The sequence below is a fragment of the Tarenaya hassleriana genome, unplaced genomic scaffold, assembly GCF_000463585.1.
Source record: "Tarenaya hassleriana unplaced genomic scaffold, ASM46358v1 Cleome46, whole genome shotgun sequence".
Lineage (NCBI taxonomy): Eukaryota > Viridiplantae > Streptophyta > Magnoliopsida > Brassicales > Cleomaceae > Tarenaya > Tarenaya hassleriana.
This window is the reverse complement of record NW_010967304.1, coordinates 810,660-831,518: the sequence shown is the minus strand read 5'-3', so window position 1 is coordinate 831,518 and position 20,859 is coordinate 810,660. Positions and strand designations below refer to the sequence as shown.

Genomic DNA, 20,859 nt, shown 5'->3' with positions numbered 1-20,859 from the left:
CTTCTGATCGAGCATTAGTTGGGAAAGCATCGTCTTGATGTCCGCTTCATCATTCTTCGCAGGTTGAGGTGCTCGGTAACCCTGATTCTGCTGCCCGTATCCTGGATTCTGTTGCGCATATCCCTGATTCTGCCCCTGAAAACGTGACTGAGTGAAGCCCGGGGGATTCTGAGGGATTCTGGAAATGCCCTGCTGCTGCGCATTCAGTGCTCCGCTCGGGTTTCCGTAGGAGAAACCAGGATGGTTCCTAGGCGCGTTCGGGTTGTAGAGATTGGAAGGATTCTGGTACTGATTCCTTCCAATGTAGTTGACGTCTTCAACCGGTCCTTCCTTCGATGTGGTCTGATCAACCAGAAACATACCAGGCTGGACTCTCTGAGGGATAGGTGTACTCTTGAGTCCCATGTGCTGCTTAATTGCTGATAGATCTGACATGACTGCTTTCAAAGCAGCGGACTCACCTAATTCTACCGTTCCTGTAGAGCGTTTGATGTTATCTCCTGACATCCTTCTTGCTTTAGCCATCTTCGCAATCTGCATCTCTAGGGTGTCAAAGGGAATGTCGTATACACTCCCTCCACAAGCTGCATCTATCCATGCTCTAGTATCGTCTCTCAGTCCGTGGATGAACGTGGAAAGCAACAGTCGCTTATCCATGCCGTGGTGTGGACAAAGGCGTTGGTAGCCTTTGAATCTTTCCCATGCGTCGTATAGACTCTCATCACTCTCTTGAGTGAAGCTGTGTATGGCTCTCTGTGCAGCTCGGGTCTTCTCTGGGGAGTAGTATCTCGCCATGAATTGCTCCTCTAGCTCCTCCCATGTCGTAATCGAGTTTGGCTCAAGAGTGTAGAGCCAATCTCTTGCCCGGTCCATCAGTGAAAAAGGAAAGGCCTCCAAGTATACATCTTCAATCGTCATGCCTCGTGCCTTTCTGACTGATCTGCACAGCATCTTGAACTGAGTCAAGTGAGCAATGGGATCCTCCGTAGGCCGCCCTCTGAAACTGGCCTGACTAAACATCGTGATGCACTGTGGCGGTAGCTTGAAACTGTCAATGGGCGGACGGTTGATGCATGATAGGAGTTGGGTGTGCTTCGGTGCAATGTAAGAACCCAAAGTCTCCTCTGCAACGTAGGTAGCTTCGCCCTCGGTTTGCTGATCATAAAGCGGATTCATGTGCTCTTGATTCTCTTGATGCTCCTCATCATGAACCGCATGGTCGTGCGAACTATTTGACCTCGACATAGCTTCTCTTCTCTGCTGATTTCGGATGTCTCTCAAGGTACGCTCAATCTCTGGATCGTAGACTGCAAAACTAGAGCACAACCGGGTTTTGTATCCTAACACGCCTAGAATGTCTATGAATGCATGTGATTATCCTGTAAAACCTAGACAAACTCTCATCAAAATATAGAGAAGAATAGGAGTTATCAATAATCTCCCTCTTTTTGTGTGCTCTAGGGTGTGTTTTCTATCAAAAGTATGAATGTTTTCCACCTTGGGGGCTAATCCTAGTTAACCCTTCTTTTTCTGGGCTAAAATTCGGAATATTTCCAAAATCTGGTGAGTGACCCGATCGTGTGGCTGAAAGTGACACGATCATGTCACTTAGCAGTTTTGATGGGCTTCACAAATTCGCTCATAACTTTCTGCTCCGATATCAGATTTGAGTGATCTTGATGTCTATGCGTAGAATCGAAGAGAGCTTTCGAATGATGTAGAGAATGCATGATTTGGACTTGTAGACTGAAAGTTATTGGACTTGCAAGATCTGATATTTTTAAGCTTCACGTTTTTTCTGAAACGAATCCAAATGTTCCCGATTTGTCCGTGATATTCCGTAATCCATTTTTTCCACTCCTTTTGTCTCTTTATGTGTGGATTCCTATTTAAACACCAAAGAACACAACCAACCAATATCGAAACCAAATGTGCCCTAGAATGTCTACCATTATGTAAAACCGAGTGAAATACGCTAGACATCCTATATCAAAACATCACCTAAAATACATGTTATCATCTGCTTCAGTCCATAAATGGATCTCTGAAGCTTGCACACCATCTTCAGGTTCCTTGGATCGACAAAACCCTCGGGATGTGTCATGTACACATCCTCAAGCAAGTTCCCATTAATTAAGGAACGCGGTCTTGACATACATCTGCCATATTTTATAATCATAATATGCGGCTATGGAAAGCAGGATCTTGATGGACTTAAGCATCACAACTGGTGAGAATGTCTCATCATAGTCAATACCATGAATTTGACGGAAACCTTTCGCAATTAATCGTGCCTTGTAGGTATGCACGTTGCCATCTATGTCGGTCTTTTTCTTATAGACCCACTTGTATCTGATGGGTTTGATGCCTTCGGATGGTTCAACAAAAGTCTAAATTTGGTTGTCAAACATGGATTGTATCTCTAACTTCATAGCCTCGTGCCACTTCTCGGAGTTCGAACTCGCCATTGCCTCTGGGTATGTGGTAGGTTCTAATAGCATGAGTTCTTCATTTCCAGTCACGAGAAATCCGTATCTCACCGGCTCTTAGCAAATTCTACCTGATTTCTAAGGTTCACAAATATCAGGCCGAGTCTTAACTGGCAGTGGCATAGGTTGAACCGTTTCAACTTGTTCGCTGGGTTCAGTATCCGTCTGTGGTTCTCGAACTTCTTCGAGATCAAACTTACTCCCACTGACTCCTTTGGAGACGAACTCTGTTGGGATTCCTGGGATCTCTACAACGAATCTAATTCCTAAGATATCGATTCTAGGGTTTGCGCAGCGGATGTAAAACAAAAATTTCTAATAAACCCTAGAATCATGCATGTATGAATCGTAGAAACGTCAAGAACGCTTACCTCAATCGATCCGGGGCCTATATCAATTGATGTGTTCGTCCGATCACAAAAGGGAGGAAGATTACCTCGCCCTCTACACGTATCCACACTTCGGGATGGATTCCAACAATTGGAACTTGTCTGCTAGGACCCGAATCTGCTATTCGGTAATGTGCTTCGAGAAAACGGATTTAGATCACTTCTTATACCCTAAAAGCTCACCTAGAGGTCTATAGAAGTTCTCTTTTTCGTCACACCCGCTATTAGGGTTCTTAATCTCCTTCTTATAAAGTGATTAACCCTAATTTTGGCTTATTTTCGAAAATCCCGAAAGTCGGAACGGACGGTCCAGATTTACACGTGGGACCGTCCATTCCAGATATTCTGGAACGAACGATCTGCGTTACGTGGTCCGTCTGTTCCACATATTCTAGACCGTCGGGTCTGAACCTTCTGAACACGTATGCTTGTAGATCTATGAAAGAAACACTAACCTCTTCGATCCAGGACCTGTTCAAAAGGCTAGATCAGTGATCACACAAAGGCAGGAAGAATACCTCGCCCTCTACACGTATCCACATGTCAGTAAGGATTCCAACGACTTGGAACTTGTCTGTTATGACCAGAAAACTCGTTCTCCAATGCGCAAAGGCTAACAGGATCTATATCAGGGTTTTAGGCCGCAAAAGACACTCAAAAGGTCTGAGAAGTCATGTCTATAACCCTAGGAGGCGTGGCTCACATATATATTCCATAAAAACACTAATTAGAGTGAGAAAAGGAAATCCCGATGCCTAGACCGATCGGTCCAGCCTCTGGACCGATCAGTCTGGCACATTTTCAGACTGAGTAATATTTTGCTCGTAACCCATAGACCGTTCGGTCCATGGTTCTAGACCGGTCAGTCTGGACATGCCTGGACCGATCGGTCCAGCCCATTGGACCGGTCAGTTTGGCCTCCGTGCCTCTGGGTTTTTCTCGTCTTTTCTCGACTATTTGTCTTTTCCTCTGTGTGTGACCCTGTAGGCTCATTCGATATAGCAGTATATCCCACAATCTTCATTTCGGTTATACAAGTCATAGATGGTCTCTAGCAAAACACTATGACTACCTATCTCGAATAGAGTTAGCATGTGATCTAACAAAAGTCGGTGACATCACATGATGATCATTTTGTAACACGATATCATATGTCGAACATAAGGCATGGAACAAGCCACCTTATCTGATTCGACTTCTTTCTCGTTCATTGAGATCAATTGTAAGAAATAGATGACGTTCATCTATGGTGCGGCCACACACGTCCACAGTATCTCACTCACTCGAGGGGCCTAGCGATATCTCTCTCAGGACGAGAGGAACAAATCCCATGTTGACTATCTACTATCCTGAACATGATTCGTGTCGTATCCAAAAGTCGCCATTATAGTCTTCCTGTTATGTAAGACGTTTGACGCAATCAAAGTACGTCACTCCTCATGTCAGATATCGTAGACATCTCAGGTCTTAAGATCCAATCAGTGAACTATCACATGTGATTCAAGTCATGACTCATGTCCATGCGACAATCTCATGCGGGTCATTCCAGTATTCTATTCCAAATGAATACTCATGACTGTGACCCGTATCTAATACATATGATCACCTCTATGATCATCCATCATATGTCATGCCAGTCTTAGTATATCACCAATCCCTCAATGATACGTGACTAGGGAGTTTAGGATCGTTCATAACGAACCATGGATATCATTATGTATCAAGTATGCGAAACAAATAATGAATTAACACTCATGTATTAAACCAAACATGACATGTCAATAGGATGAAGTATCGGTACTCATATCGTAGAACATCATAGAGCACCTAAACTAACAATATTATCGTTGTGAATTTCTGACATTGAATAAGTTACATGGTTTTAGTACTTTTTCAACGGATTTCTATTGAAAAAGTGTTCATAGCAGCAACCAGTGCTCTCTTCATCTCACTCGAAAAAAATATTTCATAAAAAAACTTTAAGAAAAATGTCTTCTTCTTCTAATAGAAATATTCATATTTCGCGACAACGGATATATCGAAGAGAAGATCCAATAACGAAAGAAGTTACACCAGAATTTTGTATTCATTTGTAGTAGTTTATGAGTTTTGCGTTGATGCAGCCTATATGTCAAGAGCGTAGAAAAATGCAATGTCCATACAAAAGTTGCAGAAATTTAAAATTTCTTAGCCCAGAAGTAGTTTGCAAACATCTATATCACAGAGGTTTTATGGATGACTACTATGTGTGGCACATGCATGGAGAAGAGATCAGAACAACGACGAATATCATTGTATGGACAAGAGAGGATGTAGATGACAAAGAGCAAAATCAACCTTTTGATTTTGAAACAAGAAATCCATACATTCAAATGGTGACAAATGCTTTTTCAGGGGCATTTGAACAAGCAGAACAAGAAGAAGAACCACACAATGATGCAAAATGTTTTTTCGACATGTTGTTGATGGCAAATCATCCTATATACGAAAGATGCAAACAAGTTCAGTCTCGGTTATCTCTAGCATCAAGTTTGCTGAGCATGAAAACATATTACAACGTTACCGAAAATTGCATGGATTCTTTTTGTAAAACTTTACGTGAATATTTACCCGAAAATAGTCAAGCTCCGCAGTCATATTATGATACAAAAGGTATCTTGAAAGATTTGGGAATACCTCATGAAAAGATTGATGTCTGCAGAAACAGTTGCATACTTTTTTGGGATAATGATAAAGATTTGATGCAGTGTAAATTTTGTAGAGCGAATAGATATCGACCGAGTAAGACATCATCTCGCAGAAAAATTCTGTATAAAAAGATGTTCTATATGTATGTGTCATATAGATTGAAGAGGTTATATGAATCACAGAAAACATCGCAATATATATGAGATGGCATGCAAATCATTCCACTGTGCCGGGAGAAATGCAACATCCATCCGATGGTGTTGCATGGAAAGATTTCAACAAGGTATTCTCTCAATTTCATGTTGAGCCTCAGAATGTTTATCTCTGTTTATGTACGGATGGTTTTTAGTCCATATGGACAATCTGGTATGCAGTATTCATTATGACCAGTTATACTTTCGCCATACAATTTACCTCCAGAGATGTGTTTGAAAAGGGAATTTATGTTTCTAACATTGTTGATTCCTTGGCCAGATCATCCAAAGAAGGGTTTTGATGTGTTTTTACAACTTTAATTAAGGAGTAGACAGTTTTGTGGAATATTGGAGTCGATGTATATGATGTTAGTGTGAAACAAAATTTTACATTAAAAGTTGGGCTTTTATAGACGATTAGTGATTTTCCAACTTATGGCATGTTATGTGGATGGAACGCACATGGAAGGTTGGCATGTCCATATTGTATGGAGGAAACAGATGCATTTTATTTGAAACATGGACAAAAATCATGTTGGTTCGATTGTCACCGACGGTTTCTTCCAATGCATCATCCACTAATACAAAATCGGACTGGATTTGTGAAAGGTAGACTGTTAAAGATTTTGCCCCGGTGTTGCAGACTGGATTTCAAATTTATTCTGAACAGATAAATAGCGGAGTTATTGATGAGTTGCAAGAATCCGTTCGATGTGGAGGTAATTTTGGGTATAAGAAATGCAAAGGGTTTGATGATTGGCACAATTGGTATAGGCATAGTATTTTCTGGGATTTACCGTATTGGAGTTCACTTACGCTTCCACATAATCTGGATATGATACATATAGAGAAGAATTTTTTTATAACATCATCAATACTATTTTGAACGTCCCAGGAAAAATTAAGGATAATGTCAATTCGAGGAAGGACATGAAGGAAATCTGCAAAAGAAAAGAGTTAGAATTGACACATGATGGTAAGGCACCAAACCCAATATTTAGATTACTCGGTCCTGGAAAGAAAGTTTTAATGAAGTGGTTGCAGGAAGAAGTTCAATTTCCTGATGGATATGCATAAAAAAATAGCTCGTTGCGTTGATATGGAATCATCGAAGCTTATAGGAATGAAGAGTCATGATTGTCATGTTTTTATGCAATGTCTCATTCCGATCACTTTTGCGGAACTGCATAAACCGAGTGTGCACGATGCATTGTGTGGTATAAGTGTGTTTTTCATAGATATCTGTGCCAGAAATTTGAGAAGCAGCAACTTGGAAGTTTTGAAGAACAAATATCCCAGAGATACTTTGTGGTTTGGAAAAGTATTTCCGCCTTTATTTTTGGATGTGATGGAACATTTAACCGTTCACTTACCAGATGGGCGATTGCAGGAGGTCCAATTCAATTTAGATGGATGTATCCATTCGAACGATTTTTCTTTCATCTAAAGAAGGCAAAAAAACAAAGTAGCGGTCGAAGGTTCAATAGTGAAACAATATTTGCTGGAGGAGATCACATATTTTAGCTCATTCTATTTTGAGCCTCACATACAGAAAGGAACGAAGATCAACAAATAATGATTTAGATAGTTATCTATATTGTAATACCCCAAAATCTGATTCGAATATTTAATTATTTTCAAAGATAAATAATTAAATATACGGAGCGAGAAAATCGTTAAAAGGTAATGTACGTTGTCATGAAGGAACACGAAAACCGTTCGAGAAAAAAAAATTGGCCTGGACTTGTTGGTCCAGGCGCGAAGAAAAAATCAGACTATCGGCAGTCATTTTTTAGCATGATTTACTCGCAAAAATGGGTCCATACGCTGTCCAATCGCACTCAAGCTACAGTGGAGAATGCCAGCTCCCATTTTCACTCCTCCATGCGCCCCAAAACTCGCCCATCGTCTCTAAAACCCCAGCAAAACAGATCAACCAAGCCATTTTCGGGTTAAGAAATTGCAGAAAGAAAAAGAGAGAAAAGAGGAAGAGAGAAAGAGGAAGAGAGGGAACGAAGGGGAAAGGAACTCGGGAAAACGACGAGGGGCAGCCGTAGAATATTTGGAAAGAATCGCCGACGTTGGAATCGCCATGAAATCCGGTCAAGAATGAAAACAGATCCGTTCTAAGGTGAGTGACTTGAGTTGACTCTGTGTGAGCCCGTTTTCATCGTTGTTATTGTGTTAAATCGATGTAACCAATGCATGATTAGAAAGATGAAGTTGCAATGAACATTTAGAAATAAACGACGCATGATTTGGTTAAGAAATAAGTAAGATATGAATAAATGAAAACCGAAGAAAAACTGAAAAAATACAGAAGCGTGAACCTGTTCTAGATACAAGAAATGCGAAACGTTTTACATCGTGTGACTGCAGTATTTCAATTATTGGTTACCTATAATTGAAAGAGGATATTTCAATGAATATTTAGAAACAAAGGGGCTTAATTTGGATAAAAAAAATGACAGAGATATGAGCAATCAAAGATGGACCAGAATCTAGAAATCGCAGAAATCACGATCTGTTTTTCGTCCAGGACCCAAACCGACCGCTCCATCCCCTGGACTGACCAGTCTGGGCAGAAACTGAGCTAGACCGATCGGTCCAGACCCTGGACCGACCGGTCTAGCCCGAGAAGATGAAATAAAGCCAAAACAGTGCCTGAACTAACTGGTCTACCACCCGGGCCGACCGGTCCAGACCAAAAATGAAACATTATGATACCGAGAGGTCTCGGGATGAGCCGAAAGACCCGGACTGACCAGCCCAGACCAGAAGCATGATGAATACGAACATAATGACCCTGGAAGGAAGTGGAGACCTTGAACCGACACGACCCTTTGGTGGACCAAATGATTTTATGGAAAAATGAGACTGAAATGACGAGAAGTTGTTAGAGAAAAATAAAAGAAATAAACTAACTAACTGTTATGCGTGGTAAGACATGAAATAAACATCGAGTAGCTCGTTGTGTGTTGTAATAAACATAGTATTGCTATGTTTGTAGTGTACTTGTGCGATGCGAGTAGAGCATGATTGTGTTTATATCTCCGATGTATCATATGAGATGACATCGTTTGTCACGAGATGTGACAAGCGTGTGAGGCGCATAATGTCGTGTGATACGACGACCAATGTCATGAGATGTGACGAGCGTATGAGGCGTACCTAGTCATGCGATGTGACTAGGGTTTACGGCTAACCTTATGGTGTAAGGCCATACGGTCTTGATTGTCGTGCGATGCAACGACCAATGTCATGAGATGTGACGGGCTTGAGAGACGCACCTAGTCATGCGATGTGACTAAGGTTTACGGCTACCTTATTGTGTGAGGCCATACGAACTTGGTTGTCGTGTGATGCGACGACTAACGTCATGAGATGTTACATCATAACGGCTCCATTAGGAAATGGATGGGGAAGACACAAGAAAGATGGGAGATTTGACGGCTCCATTAGGACAAAACATGGGTTTTAGGCTGTTGATTAATGTTTTGTGTTTGTGATATATGGGATCAGAGAGGTTGGTTGTTTTATAAGCTATGAAGGAGGACTCTTTTGCAAGGAGGTGGTTGTGAAGGATTAGCACTTGGACAAGGGGATGGGGACTCGATCCCGAGTGTTTTTAGCAAGAAGTTCCTCTCCTGCAAAAAGTAAAACAAATATAAAATGTAAAATGTATGTCAAAGCGGTGAAGGAATTCCATTTACCAAACAGTTTAATCCAATCTTATCTACTAGCTTGACAATATGTAATTTCTACTGTTATGTGATAAACTTAGATGGTAAACAAGTTTACGTTAACAGGTGTAAGCTTACACTTTCAGAGAATTGCGGGCTTGGGATGCCCGCTGCTAGAGATCTGAACAATGGAGTGACCTGAAGAGGTGAGCTGAATTCTTCTTCTCCTGAGATGGGCACAATCTCATCAGGGTTTTTGGGGATCTCGCAACTCGAGAGTAAATCTACAGCAGGAAGGACGTCAAGATTTCTCATCAGTTCAAGTGTTAGATCATATAGGTTTTCTAATGCCTAAGGTCAGGGAAAATTTCCTCCTTGCCTTGATCTACATTTGCATTAGACACAATCCCTTTATTATTTTCGGACAGACAGGCTTGTAACTTTGCTCCATCTTGTTCATGTGTTGTCTCAGTCTCAAGCAGTGTTTGTTGTGTTTTATCGCCAGATTGATGTGGCATGATGGTTGATCCTGTACTATACTCAGAGCTGGCTGGGGAATCGTGGAGATCAGGTTGCCTAAGGAAGATCGGTGACTAGTCAGACGCTCTGAACCATAAGGTAAAGCCAAAACCATGCATAGAAAATTGAAGTGTGGGTGAATGGAAGTAATATTTACCTCCAAGATGGTTGACTCTCTTCAGTGCTACTCCTTGGGGTGTGAGACGCACCTAGTCATGCGATATGACTAGGGTTTACAGCTAGTCCTACGGTGCGAGGCCATACGAACATGATTGTGAATGTATTTTGATGTGACATGAATTTATACATGATGTAAATGTTGTGTGTTGTGATTTATCGTTTTAACACTGTTCTCGCTGAGAACGGGTTTTACCGGGATCAACCCGGGTTATTCACTAAGCAAATGTGTTTAGCCCTCATAGTTTCATTTTTTTTAGATCATGAGGAGCACATGTAGCAATTTGGACGACGACATCGAGGAGACAACATCGCGTACGGATATTTTTCTACTGTATGTTTTGAACTATGGAACATGGTTTCACGTTTGTACGGTTGTGTTTAATTACATTTTTGGACATGTGTTGTTTTAAAAGACATATGATGTTATATTCCGCTGCGTGTTTATATTGAAAAGTTTGAAAATTCCCGTGTTTCGTTTTTGTTACATTATTGATTTTAGTCCATGTGACGCAATCTATTACGGGAATTGGGATACGGGTGTCATATATATCATTATGATTCTCGTTTTACAGATATTCCAGAGATATTTATGCTAACAGGGCGAATAAGTGGTAAATGAGAGGAACATTGGTTAACCATACAAGAGTACAACCGCATCGCTACTTATATCTTGTTGAATTGCGCAGAATTTCATCATTACGAGAGATACAAATTTTTTTGAAATATATACGTACATATATACTTTGAATATTCTAACATACAATATATATATATGTGTGCAGAAAATTTGAGGAGCAAGTTTTGGGTACTTACCCAAACTTAAATGCGGATGCCTTCGACGAATTGAAGCAAAAAAAACTACGATCTTGGTTAAGAGAATATGTAAATATATTATATTTTGGACTAAATTAATTTGATTACATATATATGTATTAAATAATTAATTAAATCAAATATTTTGTAGGTTCAGTCTTTACGTGATGAGAGAATTGCAATATGGGTGTAAGATTTATCGCAAGGGCCAAGAATAAGAGTGATTTGTTGGCCGATCATGTACACGCGTGGATACACATTTCACACGTATGAACATGAAAAACAGCGTAATACGTTCAACTATGGAGTGTGCATCAAAAATTTGAATTATAGTGATTCATCAGATGATCCAGATTTTTTGGAGTTCTACATCAGATCATTCAACTCCAATATCTCGGGATTGTCAGATTGAAGACCTTAGTTTTCCGATGTCATTGGTTCGATACAACACTGGACGCGGATCGCATAAAAATCGATGAGGAGGCATTGATATCAACCCAACGCGTGCATATCCTAAATATGATCATTTTATTCTCTCAAATCAAAGTGATCAAGTTTGTTTTATTCCAAATCCTAAATATCCTATATCCGCGCATAAAAGACGAAAAGAAGATCAATGATTAGTTATGGTGAAAATTAATCCCCGGGAAATGGTGAATTCAACAGTTGAAGATTCAGAAGAAGCAATGCAAGATCCGAGTAAAATTTCAGTACTTCCAAATCGACTAGAAGATCATGATGATAGACTTGCACTCGCGGATGTAGAAGACGAAGATATAATTGATAATTCCACTTCTATTGAACCCGATGAATTTATTTTCGAACATGATGAAGATTCATTGTAATATAGATTTGATATTATTTTATATGTTTGATATGTTATATACATTTGGGTTTTCTTTTTATCTTTCTACGGTTTATTTTAAAAAAAAAATTAAAACCTATTATCAACGAAATTTTGTTGATAATATAACCGGAATTCCGTTACTACAATATCAACGGATGTCCGTTGTACCCGAACAAACAACGGACATCTGTTGTTAATTAATCTGTCATTGTAGTTAATGCATCAACGATAACAACGGACGTCCATTGATGTCGTTTCTAGCCAATCGGAGCGTCTTGAAGACGATGAAAAAGGCAACGAACATCCGTTGATAATCGGATATATCAACGGACATTCGTTGATGTTGCTCATAAATCACGCTCAGGGTTTTTTTCCCTCATTCTGAATCCGAGCATTGCAATCGCGCCTCTCGCCCTCTCTCGTTCTCGCAAAAAAAATGGTACTTTTTTATTTTTTATTTAATTTTTCATTATAATATATATTTTATTATTTATTGATAATAAATTAATTATTTATTGATAATTTGTTATTTGTTGTAGTTTGCAACAAGATTCCATAGAAGCGGTGGATTGCTAGCAGGGTCTTCCGGAGCATCCCCACCACCACCTCCACCCCCGTCACAACTTCCTCTTCCTTCGGATGCTTCTTCTATTTTCAACGAAGATACCATGCTTGACATCGAAGCAATGTTGGATTCATTCGACGATCGCACCATTCCAATCATCGACCCGGACCGCGATAATGCATTATGGTATATTTTTAAATATTAAATTTTGAATTATTTATTATAACCAATTAATAATTATGTAGGTTTGGTGTCAATGATGATGAGATCAAAAATACATTGACCAAGATAATTACAGCGCGTATGTCTCAACTGTATTATTCTTGGACCGTTGCTCCATATTACATTCGACGACAATGGTGGTTATCTTTTATTGTAACTATTAAGATAATAAATATTAATAACTGTAATTTTATAATTATTATAATTTAATGTAATACTAATTTGTTTTTTTTTATTTTGTAGCAAATATTTCGGCGGAAGAAATTGATCACCGAAAGAATTTTCAAAGAGTTCAATGTGTTAGGACAGACGATGATTAAACTTTTAATGAGCAATGCGAAGAGAAAGTTCGACAGAAAAGGCGAACGACTGTTGTGGGCGATAGACGATATTTTCAATCAACTTTTAGAGCGTTGGAATTCTGCTCATTTCAAAGATAAGAGTCGAAAAGTGAAAGAAAGTCGTCTTACCCAACAAGTTGAAGGAGATGGTCCTCACCGTCACACCTCCGGTACCAAATCTTTTAGAAAACAGGCGAAAGAGATGATATATATTCTTTATATTTCAATATTAAATGATTATATAATTAATTTAATATTATTAATTTATATATTAAATTATATTTATAGCAAAAAGGTATGGGAAGGAAGCCGTCTATTGTTGAATTGGTTGATTGATTACATCCCCGATTACTTTGTTCGACAAAAGGTCAATTTATCGGACACAAGACGTTCTGATGGTCAATTCATCGATCCCCGAGTTGAAGCGTACTCGGAAGAGTCAACAAAAAATTATCTCAACTCTCACAATCCTTTTTTCTACCTTTAAGGTGGAGAACTGAAGTAAGAATTCTCTTTCTTTATCATCCATCGTCTTCTGCTACAAATATATCTCCGACCAAACAAGACAAATGTTATATTTTATTTACTTATTTATTTAATTAATGTATTATTTAATAATAATAATATAATTGTATATTTTATTTTGTACTGAGCAGCAACGTCGTATAGAACATCTCGAGCGATCGTTGCAACATTGGAAGGAGCAGATGGAGCAATGATTGGCAGAGCAGCGAGCGAAGTGGGAAGAGCAGCAGACGAAGATCGCTAACTCGAATAAATTGTCGAGCTGTTTAGAGATGTTCATCCTCGCGCCTCCACATCATCGCCTTCATCGCATGGCGGTGATAACTCCGGTGTTTAAATCCGAGGGACGACGGAAGACAAGAAACCGACAGTTTAAATTAGTTTTTATGTTGTTATTTTACTTTTTATCGAACCTCGAACTTATCGGATATATAATTTTATGTTTTTAATATGTTTTATTTAAAGATAATATATATTTATATATTTTTAAATTTTTTATATATTTATAATTATATATTTATAAAAAATTATATATTATATATATAATTATATAAATATATAGTAACGGAGTATCAACGGATATCCGTTGATATATTAACTATTACCAACGGATGTCCGTTGATAATATACCGTTACAATATTGGCAACGTCAAATTATCAACGGATCATCCATTGCACATTTGCAACGACATATTTGCAATGAATATTTCAACGAATATGTCGTTGAATATTGTAACGAATATACTGTTGATATTAGCAACGGTCTTTCCGTTGCTATTCCGTTACAAATTATCAACAGATTTGTCCGTTATATATCCGTTGATAACTTGCAACGGATTTGACTCGTTGCAATTCTGTTGCCAAAATGCAACGGATTGTAACGGATGTCGATTTTCAACGAAGTTTTTGCAATGAAATACGTCCGTTGATAAATCCATTGAAAACCATGTTTATCAACGAATTTTGGACCGTTTTCAACAGATATATTCGTTGATATTGCTGGTTTTTCTTATAGTGCTAAAAGTCCTTATAGTAGTTTAAAGGTATTTCAGATATATTGTTAATTCAAACATATGATATGGTGTGATGATTCATAATTTGGATATCCGTTAATATTTAATATTCATATATGTTAATTCGTAATAATGGTAAACAATGGTGTATTATTATTATATTAAAAGTAAAATTACATCACTCTGCGATAAAATTAATTTGTTAATGATTTTAGATAGGATTTTCATACCTTAAAACCTACAATGTATCAAATTTTTGTTATTCGAATATATTTCATAATAAAACTTTTGTCAATCCACGGACAGACAAAGTTCATAAACCAAACATATCAAATTTGATTTGAGTTTTTCCAATTGGATCTAACTAAAACCGAATTAAAACCAATAAAAATCTAAAAACCTAAAAACCAAATTGAAACCAAAGAACCCGAAACACTAACCCTAAACCAAACTGAAACCAAATAAACCGAACTAAACCAAATTGATTCATGCATTTATTATGAATGAATATGAATTCCCATCCCGACGATGGACTAATATACAACAGACAATGAATGAATTACAAAACAAATATTTGCAAAACCTAAAAACATTAAAGAGGGAACGGAAGGGAAAGATGAGGATTTTTACCTGATGAAAACATTCATGTAGTATTAACCTTCTCTAAATTTGTTCGGATTTGCGGATCAGTTGTATGAGAGCATTGGCTTTCCTCTGTGCCCTGTTCGTCCCTGAGTTCCTTATCTCTACCAGATGTTCATACGCACCAAACTGAAGCGCCGCTAGTATGAACGACGAGTTGTTCGAGCCTAGCTCCAGCAGAACAGAGGCTGCACATTCTTTGTTCTTGGGCGTGCCTTCTCGGATGAAATCCACGAGTGTTTCGATGAATGAGAGTTGCCCGATGACGTGGCGCCCCTCGGGGTGCGATGCTAGAAGCAAGAAAACAGAGAGGGCTTCATCAATCATGCCCAGGTTTCTGTCTTTGAGGAGCTGGAGAAGAGGTTGGACGATACCGGCATCAATGGCTCTCCCTTTGTTAGCTGAATTGAGGGACAAGTTGAACAATGCAGTGAGAGCGTCTCTCTTGCCTCGTATAGTCCCGTTTTGAAGCAGATCAACCAACGGGGGAATCCCATTTGATAACCCAATTGTCACTTTGTTCTCATCGAGCATTGATAAACTAAACAAAGCTGCTGCAGAGTTTTCTCTCGCCTCGGTGTTTCCACTTTGCAGAATTTCTACTATGGCTGGAATGGCTCCTTCGTTTGAGATGAGTTTCTTGTTGTTCTCGTCGATAGAAAGATTCAACAGAGCCGTTACTGCGTTTTCTTGGATTCCAGAATCAGGGTAAGAAAGGAGCTGTACCAATGGCGGGATCCCTCCTGCATTAGCTATTAGAACTCTGTTTTCGGGATTCTCTCTGGCAAGCACACGTATCTGTTTCACGGCTTTCCTCTGCCTTTCTAATTGGCTCGATGATAGTTCTTCCACCAGATATGATGCTTCTTCATTCTGCTCTGAGTCGCACCTCGAGCAGGAAGGGACTTCCTTTTCAGGAAGCTTGAAGTTGTTCTTCTCACACCACTGCCAGATCAAGTTCTTCAGAGCATAATTAGGGGCAAGCGAAAGATGACCCAGCGTCTGTCTCGTTTTCGGACATGTCCTGTGGCCTGCATCAAACCATTTCTGTATGCTTTCCTTCTCATACGTCTATCACAAAAAAAAACACAATTACAATAATACATTTCGATATATATACAAGCCTCTAAGCCAAAGAAAAATGGAAGAGTAGTACACATTTAGTTAGTTACCTGTCCACTTGCGATGATAACTGGGTCTACCATTATTTCCAGCGTGATCGGGCAGAGAAACTCATGAGGAACTATAAGCGAGGTAGACTTGGTTAGCAATTTAGGCACCATGGGCTCGCGAAGAATGTCAGTTTCTTCCAAACCTAAAAGATTCTTGAACTTATTAAGAAGATCAATCATCTGCTGCATAGTCTCCGAGTTGTGCCCTCCTTTTTCTCGCATATGGTTACTTAGGGCTATGGCTTCTGTCTTCAGGTCCTCCACGGTCTGTAGTTCAAGCTTTTTTGCGAGCCTCTCTATGATGGCGCTATCTGCATTCCTTTTATCCGTCTTCGAAAACGCTACCATCAAGTCCACCGCGAGCTCTATGTCCTGTGTGTCTGTCCGTCTCTTTGCCCTTTTCAGTTGTTTACACAAGAAATCCACCTAAGATGGTAATTTTCAACAACATTCTGTCAGAAATCCCAAGCAAAACAGAGCACAATGACATGGGCAGCAAATCGTCGGATGCTAGCTAACGAGATCAATGGATTATTCTAGCATTGCAAACACACATTGATTTCTACAGAAAAACATGACACTATCTTGTCAAGAGAAACTAGATACCTGTTCCGTCACTTCATCTGAAATCGTCAATTCGTCGAACGGGACCTCAAGCAAAACCTGGTTCAACTTCTCATAAACTGAATGAAACTTGATCATCGTGGATTCGCCATCCAAAGCCTGCATGAAATCATTCACCTGTGAAACACCATTCTCGGGACGAAAATGAATCGCAATGTCTACAGGGGTAACCTAAAGCATTACCAGAAAAATTTTGCTACCGTCGTTGCATGTCTTCAACAATTTCCTCGCCAGGAGAACCACCTTCTTCAAACAAGACAGAAACCGGCCGCAATTATCCGGCAAAGGCGCTTCCGTATCCCGAATCTCCTCCAACAACGGAATCAGAAGCTTCAACCTCCGAACGAGGTTGAAGCATTCCTTCCTCTGCGTCCGTCGATAATCGCTTAGCTGAGCCACCGACTCGATCACCGCCACGATCTCGCTCACCGGATCGCCGTGATCACCACCAGAGGAACTGTCCTCCATCACCGCGACCACCGAGACTTCCTCGACGACGACCTCTCCATCATCTCCGATTCTTCCCGCGTCCATGAACACCGTCAGAGAATCCTTCCCACTCGCTTCGGACCAAATGGGTGAGGGGTAGACACGCGAGGTGAAGGAAACAGAAACCCTAATGTTCGATTTCAGCAATTTGGAGGATGGAGTTGTTCTTTTTCTCCGAAGAAGCTGCCGCTATTGTGGGGAACCACAAAATTCAAAAACTAAAACATTGTAATAACCTAATTTTATTGGTCCACGTGGAAAATACAGCAACTCAATGATAACGGATATTGCGGGTCTAAAATTAGTTCTTTCTCCTCCCATACATATTATCCACCATCAATAATATATATATATATATATATATATATATATATGTATAGTCTCTGTTGAATCTCGCCATTTAATATGTGATTATGTAATTGTATATTATTTTTTACATTGTATATATTGGTAATTGTGTATTATCCACGTCAGAAAACCCCTGGTGCCACTAATATCTGAATTAACATTTGTATCCAATACGATAATTATAGATAAATATCCAAACTACCTGAAATTTTTAATTTGTATAAATTAGTTGATATATATAAATATTATCGTTTGGACGAATTTTGGTACAAAACCAATGGGAACGAAACGAGAGTTTAGAGAGATTTAGGAGGTATCTGTTATATTGCGTATTATTTGTTTTATTTATGGCTAAAATTAAATTTAGTTACTGAATAAATATCTAAAACGATCAAATTGGGGTATTTCTTAGTTATTCTCCCTATCTACCTCTTTATTTTTAAATCATTTCACCTAAACTAGATGAGAATGCACGGGTTATTCTTTTTTATATTTTGATTCTTTTTTATAAAATTTGTTGATATATATATATATATATATATATATATATATAATTTAAAAAAAGTTATCCATATTATATAATAAGGTACATGATTTATATATCTGATGTTATTTTTTATACGTAAATTTTAAATTATCACCTGTACAATGCACGAGTTCTTATTATTTTTATATTTAATTTTTATTGTAAAATTTATTGATATTAATATAGTTAAAAATAAAATTATTGTAATAACTATATCTAAAACATTAAATTAGTAATAAATTATTATTATAATTATGAACATATATAAAGTTGTAGTAAAGTATGCCAACGTTTTTTTATTAGTGGTGTGGGGTAATAAATAGTTTTCATTATAATAGTTAGTAACATAAATAATTAGAATAAAAAAAAATAGTCCATTAACCAAAATAAAAGATGGTGACAAACTTGAATCCACATAATGATATATTCCTTCTTTACACCAACAACAACAATGAATATATCCTAATGAAAATTATTTAATTTTGTTTTGCTTGTTTATTTTTCTAAATATCCTAATGAAAATTATTTATTATCCACTAATAAAAAAACAGTGGCATATTTCAAAACTTAAAAAAATGTGATATTACTACGGCTTTTATATGTTCATAATTATTGTAATCATAATTATAATATAATAGTTAAATTTATTAGTAATATTCGATATATATTTGGATTTTGTTTCTTGATCACTTTCCAAATTTTGTATATTTTTACTTATTAAATTATAAAATTTGTATTTTTGACTTTATTAAATTTAAAATTATTTTTATTTTTGTCTTTTAAAAAACAGAAGATAATATTGAGACGAAGATGTTAGATAATAATGATATTTTTTTCAAAAACATAATAATCATTTAGAATATAATTTTATTAGGGGATATCGCCAAAAAATCTCTATACTCTTCCCAGGTCGATGAAAAAACTCTATACTTTTTTCGTTACTAATTAAATCCTATATTTGGTATGATTAACTCATAAAATCCTAAATTTTTTTAAAAAATTGCCAAAACCCCCTACATTTGACAACGCAAACAAAAATGATGATGTTGTAATGACATAACTTCCAAATTAATATACACATCATCATAATTATATCGCATCATCATTTTTACTCCTTGATAAAGGTTAACTTCGGGTTCATCTTCCCTTTTTCTGGGTTAGCTTTGATTTCTAATGTATTGAGTTTTAATAGACTGAATCTTTGGAGCATACTAGGCAGCGACTTACGATTTACCAAATGCAGCCATTCCTGAATTGAAAATTGAAAAACAAAAAAGAGACGTTTGGTGCAAGATTTTCTTTCAAATAGGGGTTTTTAAGCGTTTTTAAAATGTTTAGATGGGTGGAAATTTATAATAAAATAACATATCATTATTGTCTCCTAGGAAAATCTCAATTAAAAAATATAAATATAATATATAAATCAATTAAAAAAATAAAAAAATAAAAAATAAAAAATACATATATATACATATGTATACATACTTACAAACACGTATACATATATATACATATTTATACATATATATATATATACACATATATTTATATAAATGTATATATATATAAATAAATATTTATGTATATATATGCATATGTATGTATTTATTTTTCTCTTTGCCAATATTACAAAGAAATGTTTAAAAGTGGTGCTTAAAGAAATGTTCACTTTACAATTTTGAAGGCTAGTTCTTCTTGAATCTTCCAGCTTGCACTCGTCTTCGTACGGATACCTGAAACTTTCAACTGAACTTCATGTTCAAGATTAAAAAACTATTTTTAGACAAATGACTCCATATTCTTAAATTTATTAAACTATGGAATAATATACCGAGATACCGTTTTCAATTCATTTTGAGCCAGAATTAGAGCTCGCCTCATCTCTTCATCATACTTTGTTTTAAGATTGAGCTCCTTATTCTCAAAGTCCTGCTTAATACTAATGATCTGCAGAACATGTGGGCATAAGTTAATTCGCAGAAGTTTATATACATTTTAAGATTGAATCTGTAATTAAATAACTTTCAGTTTATTATTCATGGACAAATTATATGTTTTCAACATGGAATTTTTTCAAAAAGCTTAAATACAATGAGTACTAATATTCTTCAAATGTAGACAAAACCTTAAAAGTAATATATATATATGATTATGTGAGTGCTTATATATATATAAGCTGAATGATACAACTGCAAAAGCTGTAGAAGTAATTCAGTATAAGCACTGAGTTTACTGGCAGTGAGATTCTATTTCAGTCGCCACGCTCTCCAACTACCTTACCCTCTACTTCGAGGACCGTAAATATTTTTTATCTTTGAGCCCATTTCCCTTGTATATTTAGCGGTATGATCATCCAAACATAAATTTGCGGTGATAATCAATTTGGTTTTCTCGGATTTTGCTGCTTCTCTTGGAGAGTGGATTTTTGCTGCTTCAAATGTACGTAGATATTCGTCGATGTTATCTACTTGTTCACCGACTAATTCGAGAAAACCAATTTTGTTCGTAGGTCATTTCTTCGTCTCTGCATATATATAACTTCTGCCCGGGCAAGTTTCTTCTTGTAACCTTCCAATTTTTCGAAATCGTG

At 37.4% G+C, this 20,859-nt stretch overlaps 1 protein-coding gene across 1 annotated transcript; it reads right to left on the bottom strand.

Annotated features, from left to right (window-relative positions):
* Positions 1-14,880: 14,880 nt before the first annotated feature.
* Positions 14,881-17,598, bottom strand: LOC104825427 (U-box domain-containing protein 15). The gene is made up of 4 exons (XM_010557755.1): positions 17,090-17,598; positions 16,889-17,005; positions 16,283-16,708; positions 14,881-16,181 (listed from the first exon to the last, which is right to left on the bottom strand). Exons 1-4 carry the CDS (start codon positions 17,438-17,440, stop codon positions 15,132-15,134), a joined length of 1,944 nt encoding a protein of 647 aa, XP_010556057.1. The 5' UTR covers positions 17,441-17,598; the 3' UTR covers positions 14,881-15,131.
* Between the last annotated feature and the right edge of the window lie 3,261 nt (positions 17,599-20,859).

Bases quoted from the DNA above. Each gene is read 5' to 3' on its own strand.
- LOC104825427 (XM_010557755.1), bottom strand. From the start codon at position 17,440: ATGGACGCGGGAAGAATCGGAGATGATGGAGAGGTCGTCGTCGAGGAA. The intron at 17,006-17,089 runs GTAATGCTTTAG...GATTTCATGCAG, and splicing joins ACGGTAGCAAAATTTTTCTG to GCTTTGGATGGCGAATCCAC. The intron at 16,709-16,888 runs GTATCTAGTTTC...TTACCATCTTAG, and splicing joins CAGATGAAGTGACGGAACAG to GTGGATTTCTTGTGTAAACA.